The following is a 17,569-nucleotide window of genomic DNA, read 5'->3' on the forward strand; positions in this document are numbered from 1 at the left end:
GGATGATGAGATGAGAGTGAGACTGGATCTGGATGAAGCAGGTAGATGGCCAATTCCTGGGTCAATAATGGGCACAGACCTCCACTTCCACTCAGACGCCAGCAGGGTGGAGGTGGGGTACAGCTATGGGTTGATATAATTAAAAATGAGCCAGTTGGCGGGCGTGTCTGTGGTGCCCCAGGGTCCTGGTTGTCGCAGTGGTATTGTTTTCCTCTCGGGGAGAGTGATGCTACGTTTGGAGGCAAAGAAGGATAACTGCATCCAGGTATCACAAACATGCAACACATTTCACACTCCAGACCACCAGGGGGAGCTTCTGCTCCTATTTATTAGGTCACTCCCCTTATATAACTGGTAGTCTGTAGGGAAAGTGAGTTCAGTTCCTGGCAGAGCTCCAGACAGGAGTTCTGTTAGCTCCAGACCAGAGTCCGCACCGCGTCTGAATTGGGCACGCACAAAAGCTACAACACATACCAGTAGGTCTGTTTTTTTTTCTCTAAGTATTCTTATACAGACACTGCAGTCACATGTGCCTACTGACACGCTAGTCGTGTCTACCCTCCACTGTTCCAACAGTACGTAACTGATGAAGGTCCTGCCTTTTGGACCGAAACGTTTTGTGGTGTACTACATTAAATTCTTCACTTGAGCATCTAAGTTGAGTGCAAGGTTTTCATTTTATCTATTGTAAGGTGTGGGAACCTACCTTTGCACCTCCATCCAGTGGTGCACGCGCTCTTGTTTGTTACAGAGTCTGAGGAGGACAGAAGGTTAAAGGAGCTGTGCATGCCCTCAGAGCTGCAGCTCCCAGAAAGAGACATTGACAGGCAGAACTGTATTGCAGCGAGCGTGAAGGAAGTCAAAGCAAAGGAGAGGAAACCAGAAGGGGACCAGCCTTGCTCAAGCTGTCTCCTTCTGTGGCGCAAAATCCCGGTAGCTGGAACACCGAGGGAGTAAGGACCTCTTCGCCTTATTTCAGAGACCGGCAGGACAGCTATTTGCAAGTTACCTGTCCGCACCTACACCCAGGAGGCACGGTGACAACTACAGTGCCGGGTTATCTAAGAGACCCTATAAACAGGCTCAAGTCACCAGTCATATGGGTTTTGTCCTATCCTATATGGGGGACAGAGAGAATGAAACACCACATCTGTGAGACCCTTATGTGAATCCATAGGCAGTAAGGGACTACACCACCGCAGCGCAAGGGAAGGCTACTAATTTCCACCTGGACAAGGGGATTCTGGACTTGCCTCCAAACCGGCCGGATTCTGCCTGCCCTGTGATCTGGTGCTCTGGACTGTGGATGCTGAAGTCTTCAGTAAAGGTAAAGAGACTGCAACCTTGTGTCTCTGCACCTCTCACCATACCACCATCTACACACCGGGAAGCCCTGGGGACATACTTCACCTGTGGGAAGGTATACCATCTAGCTCCCATAACATCACCCCAGCGGACCCCTTAAAGCAGCGTCGGTCACCCTGACCCAATACCACAGGTGGCGTCATGAACATTCCCCTGAAAGACCTTTCCCTTTTACACGGACGTCCCAGGGCCACAGACCGGGTCAGCCACCGTGACATCCCCCTTTGAACTGCAGGACCCGGTACCGAGTACCCCCTTGCCCTGACGAGGCGCTCCATGTCCAGATGCTGGCCTGAGCAGACGCACAGTTACAGGGCTCATGCCAGGCTCCCTGCTTTTGCGGCTTGTGCCGCCTGCATCAGTGTTTTCTTTATTTTCCCAATGAGTCCCAGAAGAGTGAGATCAATGCATGCATTGATTAAGATCTGACACGATCAAAACGCCTCGCATATTTCTTGTACCTAAGCATTCGCATGTATGCAAGGAGTTATGGAATTGAAGGAATTTTAAGGAACTAATAAAGAAACATTGTTTTATGGAGCCGGAACGCTTTTCTTCTGTTGCTGCATCTTCTCTCGTCATGGTCCTGGACGAAGTTCAGAGCACCTGCGTCTGATCGGTGAGCTGGCTGAGGTTTATATAACCATAAACCTTTTTTTTTTTTTTCTCTGCTTAGTGATAAACTTCTCCCCAGGATAGATTCCCATCCACTCATGTAAGGGTGTTTAAGATGTTGGCCCTCCTCAGGACAATTTAGCATCCGATATATATCCAAAATTAATCCTCTGGTTGACGTGCCCCTTTTGCAAATCCTCTCAAAATCAGTAGGCATAGACACCTTCGAGCTACCATAAAGCGAAAAGGCAAAATGTCTGATTTGCAAGTACTGGAAGAACTCTTTATTAGAAATGGCAAATTTAGACTTGATGGTATCAAATGAAAGAAGCTACAGCGTGTCCCCCTCTACCAGATCCGCAAACCTGAATAATACTGCAGAAATCCATGGATGGACCATTGCAAGGTTGATATATGAAAAAGATCATAGGTGAATTAGGACCCAACAAAGAAACTTACTTTAGTGGATGTAGTTGACCACAGTAACGAGTTTGGATGAATAGAAGCCATCCATAATTTTTCTATCTCTGTCCATTAGTTGTAAGCCCACAATAAAATCCACGAGGGAATCCTTTTAGGGTTTTATCGTATCATCTCCGCTAATGGTTCTATGCACAAGACGTATAGTAGAGGAGATAAAGGGCAACCCTGTCGAGTGTCTTTTGAGATAGTAAACGAAGGAGAAGTGTGAAAAGGCAATTTAATTGAGGCTGGCCTGAAGGGGAGCTATACAATGCACTAATGGCTGTCATGAAGTGACCCAAAATTCCAAAGATCTTTAAAGTCTCAAACATAAAGGACCAATCTAAGCGGTCAAATGCCTTTTCCACGTCTAAACTCAATAGGTGGGACTGTGAATTATTTTTATTAGAAACTTCAATTTAATATAATAACTTTTGGGTATCTTTCGGGGTATCTTCTATCACATACACCCCTCAAAGTGACTTCAAATGTGATGTGGTCCCTAAAAAAAAATGGTTGGTTCCAAAATTGTTCTGGTGTAAAGTAGACATGTCATAAATGTTAGGTACCAACTATTTTGTGTGACCTATATCTGTGATTTAAGGGCATGAAAATTCAAAGTTTGAAAATTGCTAAATTTTCATCAAATTTATTTTTTTGTTCAGAAATAAATGCAAGTAATTTGAAAGAAATTTTACCACTTCCACGAAGCACAATATGTCATGAAAAAAACAATCTCAGAATCACCGGGATCCATTATATTATAACCACAAAATTTGACAGTAGTCAGAATTGTAAAAATTGCGTTGGTCATTAACGTGCAAACCACCCTCGAGGTAAAGAGGTTAAAATGTAAAAACTGACTATTTTTTTGCTTAAAATACAAAGGAAATGTGTCATCTTTAACTCTAGGCCTTTTAGAGATCATATCATCTTCCACGCTTTTACATGCTACTGTATACAGTTCTGTTACGTACAAAGCACAGTGATATACACATTACACACATTGTGCACACATACATACACACACTCTATTAATACATTCTGATCACGTCTAAACGTTAGCTCCTCCAGCACAGATCACCGCCAGCACAACAGAGCCCAGGGACCACTCGGCCACCAGGTCATGTGATCTCCTAACTCCTCCCACCCATGTGTGACATCACCGCAGGTCCTGTAAGCACAAAACGACCATATATCCAGTGTGCTGGCTCTGCAGGTGGAGGTATGTGGAGAATCCCCATTATTGTGTGCAGGAACCATTAACCCCTTCACAAGCAACCGTTTTGGGGCCTTAATGATCAGCTGATAATTTTTGGTTGTTTCTCACACCGTCTCACTGCCGGAAGCAGCACTTTCTTACATTTCCATTGTTGTGGACACACGTGCTGATTTTTTTTGCGGGACGTGTTGTATTTTACAATGTTTACAATATAACATTTCATTAACTTATATATTTCTTTTTCTTAGAGGGGATTAGAGATAACTAGTAATTTCTTCATTGTTTTCTGGCTGTGAAATGTGAGCCATTCGCCGTGTATAAAAAATGTGTTGGTTTTATGCTATGGGTCTTCTTGTAATTTCTCTTTTTGGTCGTTCACGACGCAGTACATTAACGTTTTTTGTTTATAAAGTTAGGTCCACACAGGCGTATAATATACTTTCATCCAGGAAAAAAATGGATCATTGTCATCAGCATTGTCGCCCATACGCTTTCTGCATGGCCTCCGTTAATATACATCAGTTAGTACAATTCTAGAAGTCCAAATACAATTTCATATGTTGAAGAATTGCAAAATATCCATACAAATTAGATACTTGTCGATGATTCGTACGTAATCTAGTTTTCTTTTTGTGCACCAATAGACTTGAATAGTCGAGTCTCATCCGACATACGGAAAAGACTGGAGTATGCTGCCACCTTTTTCACGTAAACATTTGGTCTGTGTAAAAAAAAATGGTATTCTCAACAACCTTATTGAACAACACCATCCGAACGTCGCCTCATACTAGTTGTAGAAGTTGTAGGATTAATGAGGTTTGCCCACAATAGTCATGAATAAATTTCTGATTCCTGGGAACCCCCACCCCCAAAATGATACGAAGCTTTATTGGAGAGAGGGTATGCTCGGCTATCTATCGCTCCATTTAGTGTCTGTAAGGGTGAATAAAGATGAGTGGACTTTAAATGAAAGGATATCTTTAAAGAAATTGTCCACTACAGGACAATGCAGAGTGCAGAGATGAGCTTTGCGCAACTACGGTCCAGGTTAGTGCTCTTTTTACCATGGACAGGAGCTGCACAAATTTCCTGATCTTCCGGGTTTCCCAGTGCGGCGTTTTATTCGCTGGTAGGACGTGATGTCATTTGTGTAGCGCACAGGTGACAACCCACCATCCCGGCACATCATAAGTCAAGGCTAGGATGCTGGAAAATCAGGAAATTCTTGCACGTTGTCAGGACCATTGCAAGAGATCACTGACCTGGACCAGTGTCATGCTAAGCGATCGTGCTGCACAAAGTTAAAAAAAAAAATCTATACTTACCTCACGAACTTGCGACGTTTCCTTTGCTCTTGGCTCTTTGTTCCCCGCCGGTTTCCCAGCTTATAAAACGTCACATTACTAGGACCCTTTCACCCATAAGAGGAGACCAATACTATTAGACATGTGTGATAGTTGACGGCCCTGTTGGACATTTTGCATTGGAACCCACAAGCTTCACATTACGCCACTGGCTGTTTGTACAGATTAGTTGAATGCAACATTGCAGTCAATGAGGATGCGCATGGAGGTAGTCAATCAACGCTATTTATTTTACTACCACAGAAAGGAAATTTAATTAGAGGGATGTGTAGTTCTACATAGATATAGGGCGGTAAACACAATGTTAGGAGTAATAACAATAAGAGCATTACAGTACTTTACGACACTTTCTAAACTAAATGCAACATCTTAATCAACGTTCTGTTTGTATACGATGTTCTTATTATTGAAAAGTTGAACGAATATTGATGCCTTTTTATCTTAGCTGAACATGCGTCACTCTCAACAATAGGCCCGTCGCTGTCGTATTATCTACAAGTGCCTTTGATTGCTACACTGGCACTAACGAGGGTCATCGCTACATGCCGCTAGGCCGCAAGTCCCCATTATGTGAGTCGCTTGGTACCACATGTGTTCATCATATTGGCCAAATTCATTCCCTGAAGTGTGGCCACGGCCCACACCCTGTACCATGTATCTACCCTGGAAGTAACGGCACGGTTCACTCAAGACTTCTCGTCAGCATGGCAGATGTCCTGTCTTGTCCAGAAACCAGCGTCTGACCTTCGGTGCTTGACCTGCAGAGTCTGGATGTCGGGTCTTGGATGGCAGTCTGGGCTTCGGGTCTTGACCAACCAAGTCTGGGCCTCAGGTCTTGACCGGCAAAGTCTGGCCTTCAGTGCTTGACCAACTACGTCTTCATGCTCCAGTGTCAAGCCACTCTTTGCTTGCTAAAGTTCTGACGCGGACACAAGTTCGATACACTGTTCACATGTCCTCTCCTTCTCACATGCTGGCACTGACTGAGTTCCCCCCTCACCATCCCAGCCTTTTATATTTAACAACTGCGCCACAGCTATCACCTGACCCGGCATTCCTCTTCAAGTTCTTTCCTCTGGGAATGTTTTCCCCATCTTTTAGTTCCTGCCTGCACTGCTCAATCAGCAGATGGCAACATTTGGCATTGAGTGCTTTGGAATGTTGATTAACCACATCTTCTGCGCTTCACCTCCTTGCAGCTGCAGCCTTCATTGTTTCATCTGAGCGCAATAATAGTTTTACGTAACTCATTTTTGTCAACTTTTTTGGCATGAACTTTGTATTTACAGCAAAACCGCACAGCTATGAATCGTAAACACTCCCTCTTGGTTCCTCATGTGGGTTCCTCCTGGATATGTTGCTTTTCTGATTTTTGGTATTTTTGTGCCATATATATGAAATTGTAAGCTTCTTATATAGTGAGTTGATAAAGTAAGTTAAAAAATATATCATTTACATGGGATTTTGAATAATTTTAATTTTGCACGTTTTCTATTCTTTCAGGTTCTTACAATACTTTCTCCACCCAGTTGATATCTTTTATATGTAAGAGAATTTTTGCTGATTGTCAAGGATGGATATGAACAAAGACAAGATGGTAGAGAGTATATTGAATCTCACCCTAGAGATCCTCTACCGTCTTACAGGAGAGGTGAGAGATTCTGGTGATGTCACATTACATCATCTATGGTAATAATAGATGATATGACCGGAGAGCTGAGGACTCTTGAAATGTCTGCAGTGAGATTTATTACTGTGTTTCTCCATACACAGGGTTACGCAATAGTGAAGAAGACCTCTAGTGATCACTGTCGGGTGCCTGTGTCTGAAGGATGGGAAGGAAATTTGAGTCCAATCACAGGGTCTCTACCTCCCCTCCGGACACATGGGGACATCAATGACCAGAAGATCCTAGAGCTCATATACAAGATGATTGAGCTGCTGACTGGAGAGGTGACACTGCTGGGAATGTTGGGACATTATACAGTGACGCTATGAAGGGATCGGGGGGATGATGGTATCATTGTATGTGACAGGTTCCTATAAGGTGTCAGGACGTCACCGTCTACTTCTCCATGGAGGAGTGGGAGTATCTAGAAGGACACAAGGATCGGTACAAAGACGTCATGATGGAGGTTCTGCAGCCCCGCACATCACCAGGTAATAGACAGAACATGGGCTCTAATTATCTGTATGTAAAGAATAAATTCAGACCCTGTATGTGTTGCAGTACTGTGAAAAATGGAGGACTACTGTGAACCCTGCTGAGTAATCCACAAAGGTTCAGTTTAATATATGGAACTGTTTATTGTAACTAAAGCATAATAGTCTACAGGTTTCAGCATCATAGTGACACCTTCCTCAGGCCACAGATGTGCGGCATTAAACAGAAGCAGCTTTAAAAGGCAAAAAGTTCAGGAAAAAAAATCAGAAATGAGGGAGGATATATCATGTGACATGGTGATAAACAAACAGCATATATACGATAAATCAATAAAATCATTAAAAAAAAATCAAAACATTATAGAGCTGTTAAGCCGGGTAACATAGTAACATAGTTAGCAAGGCCGAAAAAAGACATTTGTCCATCCAGTTCAGCCTATATTCCGTAGATTTTATTTTTAAATACACTTAAGAATTGCTAGAAGTATCCCAAAAATGTCTTCAGATGCATCAAAATATGAAGTCCAAAAAAGGCCATGTTTTTCATAAAATATTCTTATATTATTCAAAAATATATATTTTTTTATTTTATGGCAGATGACTTAACCAGGAATTTGGACGAACAGGAACATCTGATAACTTCTGATTTTAAAGAAGAGGATTTTAGTATCACACAAGTTACCTATGAAGATCATGCCATTTTTCCAGATAAAGCTTCAGTCGTTCACAACAGAGATCTGTCATCTGATCCTATAAAGTTAGTCCTATCTTCTCATTTGTCACAGGTCATTAAGGAAAATGAAATTCTCAGACAGGTTGTTCAAAATCAAAGATCTCAAGGGAAGAAGACATTTAAATGCTCAGAATGTGGAAGATGTTTTAATGACAAATCAAATCTCATTAAACATGAGAGATTTCACACGGGGGAGAAGCCATATTCGTGTTTACAATGTGGGAAAGGCTTTGCAGACCGATCAAATTTAGTTTCGCATCAGAAAAGTCACACAGGGGAGAAACCGTATTCATGCTCAGATTGTGGAAAATGTTTTACACGAAAATCAAATTTAGAAAACCATAAGAGAATTCACAAAGGAGAGAAGCCATTTTCATGTTCAGAATGTGGGAAATGTTTTACAGATCCATCAAGTCTTGTTATGCATCATAGAAGCCACACAGGGGTGAAACCATACTCATGCCCAGAATGTGGAAGATGTTTTATCCGAAAATCAGTTCTTGTGGTACATCGGATAAGAAAACACAAGGAATAGAGAAGCTCCCTGACATAGTAGATCCTGATAATACGCCATGTAGGAGATATTAGGTGGAAAATAACTTTTAACAAGCCTTTGATAGCTCAGATGGTAGAGTTGAGGACTGTAGAAGGAAATTAGCAATCTTTAGGCTATTCCTTTGAATCTGGCTTGAAGGAACTTTTAGAAAAATTTGCTTTTTCGGGCAGACTGTATTATGCCACATGGATGTACCTAAACCCAATTCCTTTCATCCTTTCCTCTCCCTCGGATGAACTTGATAGACATGTGTCCTTTTTTTCAATCGTACAGAACTACATATGTTGTGTAAACCAGAGGTGTCAAACTGCATTCCTCGAGGGCCGCCAACAGGTCATGTTTTCAGGATTTCCTTGTATTGCACAGGTGATAATTTAATCACCTGCACAGAATGATTCCAGCACCTTGTGGAATGCTAAGGAAATCCTGAAAACATGACCTGTTGGCGGCCCTCGAGGAATGCAGTTTGACACCTCTGGTGTAAACCATAAACTCAACAATACTGAAGGTGGATTTGATCATCAATACTTTCCAGTTAGTTAAAAAACGGACACTGAAATGTTTTACCTGTAATGTCTGTATTCTCTCTTTTGCTTCCTTCCCTGTCCAGTAGCTGTGGTATGTCCAACCTGTTCCTGCACGGACAAACACAGCCATTACACTGGGGCATATTTATAAGATTATCTCGGGACAAAAATATTTTTTTAAACACATCAAATAGTGGAACTTATTATTATTCCAAGATCTAATGATTATAATATACTTTTGCCCAACCCATTTTAGGCTGCTGTACCATCTCGAACGATCCTCAACTCTCTGCTTGAAACAGATCGGAAAGGATCCAGAAAATGAATATATTCACAAACCTTCCTCAGTGGTCACCATTAGTGATGAGCGAATATACTTGTTACTCGAGATTTCCCGAGCACTCTCTGGTGTCCTCTGAGTATTTTTTAGTGCTCGGAGATTTAGTTTTTCTTGCCGCAGCTGAATGATTTACATCTGTTAGCCAGCATAAGTACATGTGGGGATTCCCTAGCAACCAGGCAACCCCCACATGTACTTATGCTTGCTATCAGATGTAAATCATTCAGCTGCGGCAAGAAAAACTAAATCTCCGAGCACTAAAAAATACTCAGAGGACACCAGAGAGTGCTCGGGAAATCTCGAGCAATGAGTATATTCGCTCTTCGCTAGTCACCATTGCTTTGAAAGAATACATCTTGGATCCCAATGTGGGAAAATATTGTTCTATTTTTTATTGTTTTCATAAAATGTATTACAAGAAACGATGCGTTTCGCCACAGTATGTGTCCGTTCCTCAGGCTCTGTGAAATGATAAATATATAATAAAATATGTATTCATTACTTCACCTCCTATTTGGAGCCTTATGTTCTTATTAAAATATGTGCCTGAAGTTTTCTAAAAGAAATTAAAATCAATCATCGCAAATAAATAAACAAACAGTAGGTAACTGTAAATTACCTGCCTCAATATTGGTGATATTCTGGGAAGGAGGCCATGCGGCTACAGGGTTATCAAATGAGAGACTTATGCTAGTTACCTACATAACCGGAATTTTACAAAGTCTTTCATGAGGCTGAATAGGTTATGTGATCCCATTTCCTAAGCGTCGAGGAGCCACGCCTATACTATGGATGCCATTAACGGAAAGTATAGGATTTCTAAGACGTATATGTATGATTAAAGCTAACTCAAGACCACTTTATAGACAGTAGGTATATTGCAGGCTCAAATGAGAATATGACTATAGTACTGTCCTAAACAACCCTTGTTAGATGGGGCCAAGTAGTCTTGACTACAAATATCTACTAGGATGAAAAAAAAATACTGACAGATTATTAATGTGGAAAAAGTGAAGAATGCCAAAATGTACCAAAATAAAAAACACTTCCACATCGAATAGACCTTTGGGAACTATCCATAAGATTAATTGTTGCTTAAATAGGATGCAAATTAGAGCCATGGGATAAGGTGGACATGTTTGATAAGAAGCAAAGCCTTATAACTATTAGTGTGTTATGATTTTATTTGTGTTTCTGACGCTAGATATTTGTTGAGTGTGAGGAAGATGTAAACACGTTCAATACAATTTATGACAACTATATTAAGGAACAATATTTTCCCACATTGCAATCTAAGAGCTCTTCTTTCAAGCCGCCGCTCAACCAGTTGGGAATCATTTGTGGAAACAGCCATCGTTAAGGCCCCCTTATACAATAGATGGATGTAGGTCGAATGATCGTTTAGTCAACAGCAATCTCTCTTAACTCCTCCTTACCAAGGAACTTTTCTATAGTGAGAAAAAAAAGGTCCGGCCACTGAAATTCAGCACGCTGGACCCTTCTCTTTCCCCTGGAATATCTCTCCAGGGAGAAGTCATTTTCATGTTTAGAATGTCTTAAATGCTTTACAGTTCTATCAAGTCCTATTACATGCGAGAGTAGAACAGAAGTAGTATTTATGTTTAATATTTTTGCCAGCAAATTTTGTCACATAACTGGGGAGAAGGCATATCATGTTCTGTATGTGGGAATTACTTTTCACGGAAATCAATTTTTATTGGGCATACAAAAATCACTTAGAGAAGTAGCCATTTTTTTCTATTTGTTTTATAGATAAATTGTAGAAAGTAAAAAAAACAAAAGTCACTGATAATAAATTACTGTTGTAGAGTTGTGGCCAAAAGTTTTGAGACTGACAAACATTTTGATTTTCGTAAAGTTTGCTGCTTCAGTGTTTTTACATTTTTTTAATCCGATGTTTCTATGACTGAAGTACAATTATCAGCATTTCACACATATTTAAACTTTTATTGATAACTACTTGAAGTTTCTGTTTTTGTTTGTCCACCCACTTTTTGAAGACTGACTCTGCGAGATTGAGATCTGGGGAGTTCCCGAACCATGAAACCAAAATGTCAATGTTTTGTCCACGAAACCAAAATGTTAATGTTTTGTCCACCAAACGCTTAGTTATCACTTTTGCACTGGAACATGGTCTCCATCATAATGGAAAAAACATTGTTCATCACCACATTGCTCCCGGATGATGGTAGCCGTTGCTGTTGGAGGAGGTTTAAATCCCATTCCTTATTCATGGCAGTGTTCTTAGGAAAAAGTTGTGAATTTTCCCCCACCATGAATGAGAAACCCCCACACATGCATGGTTACAGCTTCCTTTACTGTTGGACCGACAAAGGATTCATTGTAGCATCCTCCTTTTTCTCTCTGGACGATCATACTACAAGACGTTCCAAGCGGTCTGGAGGGACTTCAAGAGAACTTCACCCCAGTCTTCTGCAGTCTATTCCACTTACTTCATCAGAATGTCAGTCTGCCCTTGATGTTTTTCTTGGAGAGAAGTGGTTTCTTTGCTGCTATTCTTAACACCAGGTCTAAAAATATCTGAGGGGCTGTCATGGTGGAGAGGGATCATCCTTATTCTCATTTGCACTTGGAAACACGAGAAGCAATGGAATAAAGCTGAAAGGGAGAAGATACAGATTAGATATTAGAAAAACTTTTTGACACTGAGGGTGATCAATGAGTGGAACAGGAGGCCACGAGAGGTGGTGAGTTCTCCTTCAATGGAAGTCTTCACACAGAGGCTGGACAGACATCTGTCTGAGATGGTTTAGTGACTCCTGCATTGAGCAGGGGGTTGGACACGATGTCCCTGGAGGTCCCTTCCAACTCTAATATTCTAGGATTCTATGATACCACAAGCCTTCGCCTCACTGTGTGTGCAGAATCATGGATACCGGCTTGCTGCCATTCCTGAGCAAGCTCTTCACTGGTGTTGGACAAATTTCTTAGCTGAATTCTGTTTAGGGGATGGTCCTGGTAGTTGTTGGACTTTCTTGGGTGCCCTAAAGCCTTCTTAACACTAACTGAACCTCTCTCTTTACATAGTAAGTTCATGTAAGTACGTTGAAGTTCTTGATGATTTGATAAATGATTGCAAATCATCTAATTGCTTTTTATAACGATCCACGGTTAATGCAAAATGGGACTATATGAACTGAAGTACCAAACTTTGTAAAATTTCCAAATTTGTGCCAGTTGCAACATTTTTGGCCAGGACTGTAGACAATGATTGTGAAATGTATGCAATTAGTTATCAACATCTGTTATCTAAAGAGCAAAAATTATCCTGATATCACTCCTACGTATCAACTCTGTGCATAGACTAGACTCCATTAATGTACAGTATGTAACTACTTCTCAAAGCTTGTTACCCATTCTTAAAAAAAAAACAGTTTTATTGAAATGTTTACAATTAATAAAACATTAATTAGACATTTTTATGTTGGGGTAAATCTTTATTTTTAGATAGTCATTGCCTTTAAAGCCTATGGGATTCAAAAGTATTTTGCTTGTAGAAATCAATCATTCATGGGATAGTTGTATAAAATATATTACACAGCGGAACACAGCGAAATACTTCCGGGACATAGTGCGCCGGCGCATGCGCACTAATGCTTTTCGGCTTTGCCCACAGTTAGGCAAAGCATATTGCGCGTGCGCAAGGCAAGATTGCCTTGCACAGGCGAGTTCTACGAAGGAAAGCGAATCAACTTCAAGACGATATTGCAGCCAGCGTGCTGCCAGCAGGAAAGGAAGGGGTGAATAAAACACCCGAAAACACCGCCCATCGGACCAAAAAAAGGGCCCGCCAAATTCAGGTGACAGGTTCCCTTTAAGCACAGCGCATTGGGGATTTACATTCAGCATTCTAGAAGATAAGAGCATAAGAGCATACGAGTGCTGGCCTTACTTTATATGGATAAGTCTAAGGGATGTCCGGATATTGAAACAATGACTGGCACTTCACATCAAATAATCACAATTTTCAGACTAACACACCAGGTTGCCGAAAGAAGAGTTCCAGAGAATAGATAAATACCAATATTTTATTAATGCTTATTAAAAAGTCAAAGTACACGTTTAACATGATGAAGCAGAAAACAAGAGTGCCCTAACTAGAGGGGACACTGGGCTGTGTTGCAAAGTCCCACATATTGTAATAAAGATAAAGATGGGGGTGAGGAGGGACGCTGTGGTCTCCCTGTGGCTGTGCTCTGCACCATTACACCGTTACTTTGGTAATATGTGTTGTTTACATTTCTTTTGATTGCATGCTATTTGAGCTTTTACCTAGCCTGGCAGTATCGCATTGTGTATGCTTATAAACCTTCTTGGTATGTCACTTGACTTGATTTACAGCTGCTGAGACACCTGTACATTTATATGCAACTGCGCCTTTATTACAATATGTTGGATTTTGCAACACAGCCCAGTGTCCCCCCTAGTTAGGGTGCTTTTGTTTTCTGCTATATCATTTTAAACGTGTACTTTGACTTTTTAATAAGCATTAATAAAATATTGGCATTTTATCTATTCTCTGGAACTCTTCATTTGGAAACCTGGTGTGTTAGTCCGAAAATTGTGATTACTACTTTATATGGGAGAAACCAGGTGATAGGTTCCCGAGAACCTTTCAGTGCTCCATGAGGATGGAGACAATATGGGCTTTTTCTGGAATAGGCTTTCCCCTCTTTGCACTTGCAACAACTGCAGCAAAAAAAGACTAATGTAAATATACATCAATAGCTCTTCCTCCCCAGGTGTGTAATATCTTCATTTAGACCAGTTTTCCTAGAGTAAATGCCATATTTATGAAGTCCAAGTCACAAGGATCGGTAGAAGGACGTCATGATGGAGGTTCTCCAGCCCCGCACATCACCAGGTAATAGACAGGACATGGGTTGTAATTATCTACTGTATATGTAAATGGTCAATTACCGTAATTCCTTGTAAGTATTTCCTATAGTTTTATCCATTGCTTCAGGAGTGCAAAGTATATTTAACTATTTGTTATAATTGTTATAATCAAAGCATAACAGGCTACACATTTTGGCGTCATACTGGCGCCAGTATCAGGACAAAGATAAATAGCATAAGACAGGAGCAATTTAAATTGATAAAAGTCCGGGAAAAACAGCAAAGAAGAGAACACATAAATATCATGATACATAGTGATAAGTAAACATTATAGATTCAAGTGAAAAAATGCAGAGGACCCATGCCGAGAAGGATGACATAGAAGCAGATAGGCAATAAATAACTATGAACTGTTGGATATGGACCTGGTTGTAACGCGAGAAGTGTTATGTTTGTAAAAACAAGGATCATAAACCACAATAAACCTGTGGATCATACAACGATATATACTGTATAATAAATACAATGACTGTATGTGATATTTCTCTAAAATCCCACAAATTCTTAAAGAATTCTTATAGCAAAGAAGGTTTCAACCAAAAGAGACCCATACATACATTGTTAAGATGGAATCTGCCCTTTCATTATGGATTGAAGACTACCGTAAAAAAGGACATCTCCTAGCAGGGCAGTGTGATTTGGGAGAAGGCTTTAAATCTTTATAAGAAGCTTGTTGAAGAGGATACACAAGTCCTGCAGACAGGAACATCGACAAAACCATACCCTGGAGTATTCAGGCCAGCAGGGGGTGGTTTGAAAATTTTTCAAACCGTTATAATCTAAAGAGTGTGAGATTTCATGGAGAGGTTGTATCTACTAACGTAGAAGCCGAAAGAAGTATCTGGGAACCTTCAAAAAAATCCTCTAGGAGAAGGGATACAGGCCTGAACAGGTCTTCAACATGGCTGAGCCTGGATTATTCTGGAATAAATTGCCATCGAGAACATACCTGATGAATGAAGAGGCCAAAAGAACAGAATCCCGCTCATTATGTGTGGGAATGCTCCTGGCCACTCAAACCAGGCCTTATTTATAAGTCTGCAAGCCCAAGGTCCCTCAAGAATATGAATGTGTGGCCTGTGTACTGGATGCATAACCCCAAGCCCTGGATAACCAAAGTTATAACATCCAAAGTGGAGAATTACTTTCTTAACTTAGGCATTGAATTTAAGGTGTTGCTATACATGGACAATGATGGAGAGGATCTCCTAGATCTGTCATATGATAGTGTGCAGATCGGATTCCCCCCTGCCAACACCACCTCCTTCATATAACCTATGGGCTAATGTGTGATCTGTGCATTTAAGGTCTTCTACACATGTAACTTTGCAAAACCTGGTCAATGCAATGGATATTATGGAGGACTTCACCTTAAAACCATACTGGAAGAAATTCACCATAGCATTGTGCCTTACAGTAATTCAGTCTGCCCGTAAATAAATGAAAAATTAAGCTCTCAATGCATACCTGAAAAAACTGTGGCCAACGCAGTCCCGACTACAAGGGCTTCTTGCCGGAGGAGATTCAACAAGGCTATGAGACTGGCAAAATTGCTTGGAGGTGAAGGACTTAATGATTGCACACTCATCGATGCCCACTCTGACCCACTGACTTGCTTGAGTTGACCAAGTCAACAAGTGAAGAGGAATCCGCTCAAGAACAAGAGGAGGATGAGGGTCTTTCAATTGGATTTCTTGAAAAATCTTCAGGGATCAACAGCAGTTGCAATCCTACATAGAATAGTGGGATCCCTATTTTGAATGTGCTCTGAAATTGATAAATGGCTTAAATTCAGTCATCGAGACATAAAAAACCCTCTACACTACTAACAGCAGCAGCAGAGCAAATAACTTGGTTCTTCGATTGGAAACCCAAACTCTCGCATGAACCCCCCCAACCAAAGAAATAGTGGCAGAACAAGTCCTAGCAGAATCTCCTTTACTTGAAGAGTGGACTCTGACTTATTTTCACCGTATTGCACAGCTAATTCATCATTTTCTTCAATCAATATTCATCCCCTTATACAATTAGAGGTGTTAAAGGGAATATTCCCATAGATACTGTTGTTTAGTTCTTATAAAAACAAGCACTTTTGCAACATACTGCTTTAATAACTTGAAAGAAGGCAATCAGTTCTCAGTGTAGGTGTTTTACACTAGAAGAGGGCAGCTGCAGACTGACTGCCTCAGAGAGCCTGTAACCTGAGGCAGACTGTCACGATTCCACCCCTCAGTGTGTCTTGGATGCAGTTACTAACAGCTCAGCCGTCCAATCTGGTACAGGGGCGTGCTGAAGCTGTCAGTACTTTCACAGCTCAGTCGACCAGTCTGGTGATGGGGCATGCTAAGTTGTCAGTGTGTTGATCGGCCGTCCAATCTGAGACTGAGGTGCTGGCTGTCTTCAGGTGTTGATTGTCCCAGGTAATTTCCAGGCTACTTAACTGAGCTGTTAATCCCAGACCTCTCCCAGACATACATTCAGCTACGGCAGGGGTGGGAAATCTTTTTTATACCATCCTTCAGGGGCCGTGCAAAATCCACCCACAAAGTACATCCTGACTCTGGGACTGGTTTCAGGATGTAATCTTATATTGCATGCCCTTCAGTGTTCAGTAGTGAACACTGCATGTGAGTGCTAATGGAGCAAGAAGAAATTAATGAGCTGTGGCAAATAAAATACACCTCCCTGCCCAAGAATGCAGTGCCTGAGAATTTGCCCGGGAGCCTGATAAAAGATCATCGAGGGCCGTAAATGGACCTGGGGCCTGAGGTTCCCCACCCCTGAGCTACGGAGTGGTTTGTCTCTCTGTGCCTTGCGTTCTGCTTGTAGGTCTTTCACTGCCTGACCTTGGACCTTGTTCTGACCATCCATCTGTTTAACCCCTTCTGCTCTGATCCGCTATCATCCTGGTATTCTGACCTTGGACCGTTACCTGACTACGCCTTTGTATCTTCCTTCTGCTTATGACATACCCTCCAGGCTTCAGACCTTGGACTCCTGACTATCCTGTCTCAAGGCTTGGCCATTATAAGTGACTCAGTGTCACACGGACATTCACTATACGTTTTTCGAGCAGATTCTCATCTGCGGTCATTAAAATCCAGACTAGATGCGAGCAAATACAGAAGGTGCAACTAAATGTAAGTGAACCCTTTGGAATTACCTACATTTCTTCATTGATGATTAATAACTTGGTCATTATCGATGTCACAATTGCAGACAAACACAATGTGCACACGGCTCTGCTACATATACACCTGACCCCAAACTTCAGCGCACCC

The 17,569-nt window shown here is 41.4% G+C and overlaps 1 protein-coding gene and 1 long non-coding RNA gene across 2 annotated transcripts; one reads left to right on the plus strand and one right to left on the minus strand.

Moving 5' to 3' along the window:
* Positions 1-6,535: 6,535 nt before the first annotated feature.
* Positions 6,536-8,859, plus strand: LOC143769494 (oocyte zinc finger protein XlCOF8.4-like). The gene is made up of 4 exons (XM_077258117.1): positions 6,536-6,679; positions 6,802-6,981; positions 7,065-7,188; positions 7,789-8,859. The coding sequence occupies exons 1-4, from the start codon at positions 6,602-6,604 to the stop codon at positions 8,457-8,459; spliced, it is 1,053 nt and encodes a 350-aa protein (XP_077114232.1). The 5' UTR covers positions 6,536-6,601; the 3' UTR covers positions 8,460-8,859.
* Positions 8,860-8,984: 125 nt separating this feature from the next.
* On the minus strand, positions 8,985-17,562 carry LOC143769498 (uncharacterized). Its single transcript, XR_013214416.1, has 3 exons — positions 17,456-17,562; positions 15,756-16,055; positions 8,985-9,115 (listed from the first exon to the last, which is right to left on the minus strand). It is a non-coding gene; the product is annotated as an uncharacterized LOC143769498 (long non-coding RNA).
* Positions 17,563-17,569: the final 7 nt, after the last annotated feature.

This window comes from Ranitomeya variabilis, chromosome 4 (genome assembly GCF_051348905.1).
Source record: "Ranitomeya variabilis isolate aRanVar5 chromosome 4, aRanVar5.hap1, whole genome shotgun sequence".
Lineage (NCBI taxonomy): Eukaryota > Metazoa > Chordata > Amphibia > Anura > Dendrobatidae > Ranitomeya > Ranitomeya variabilis.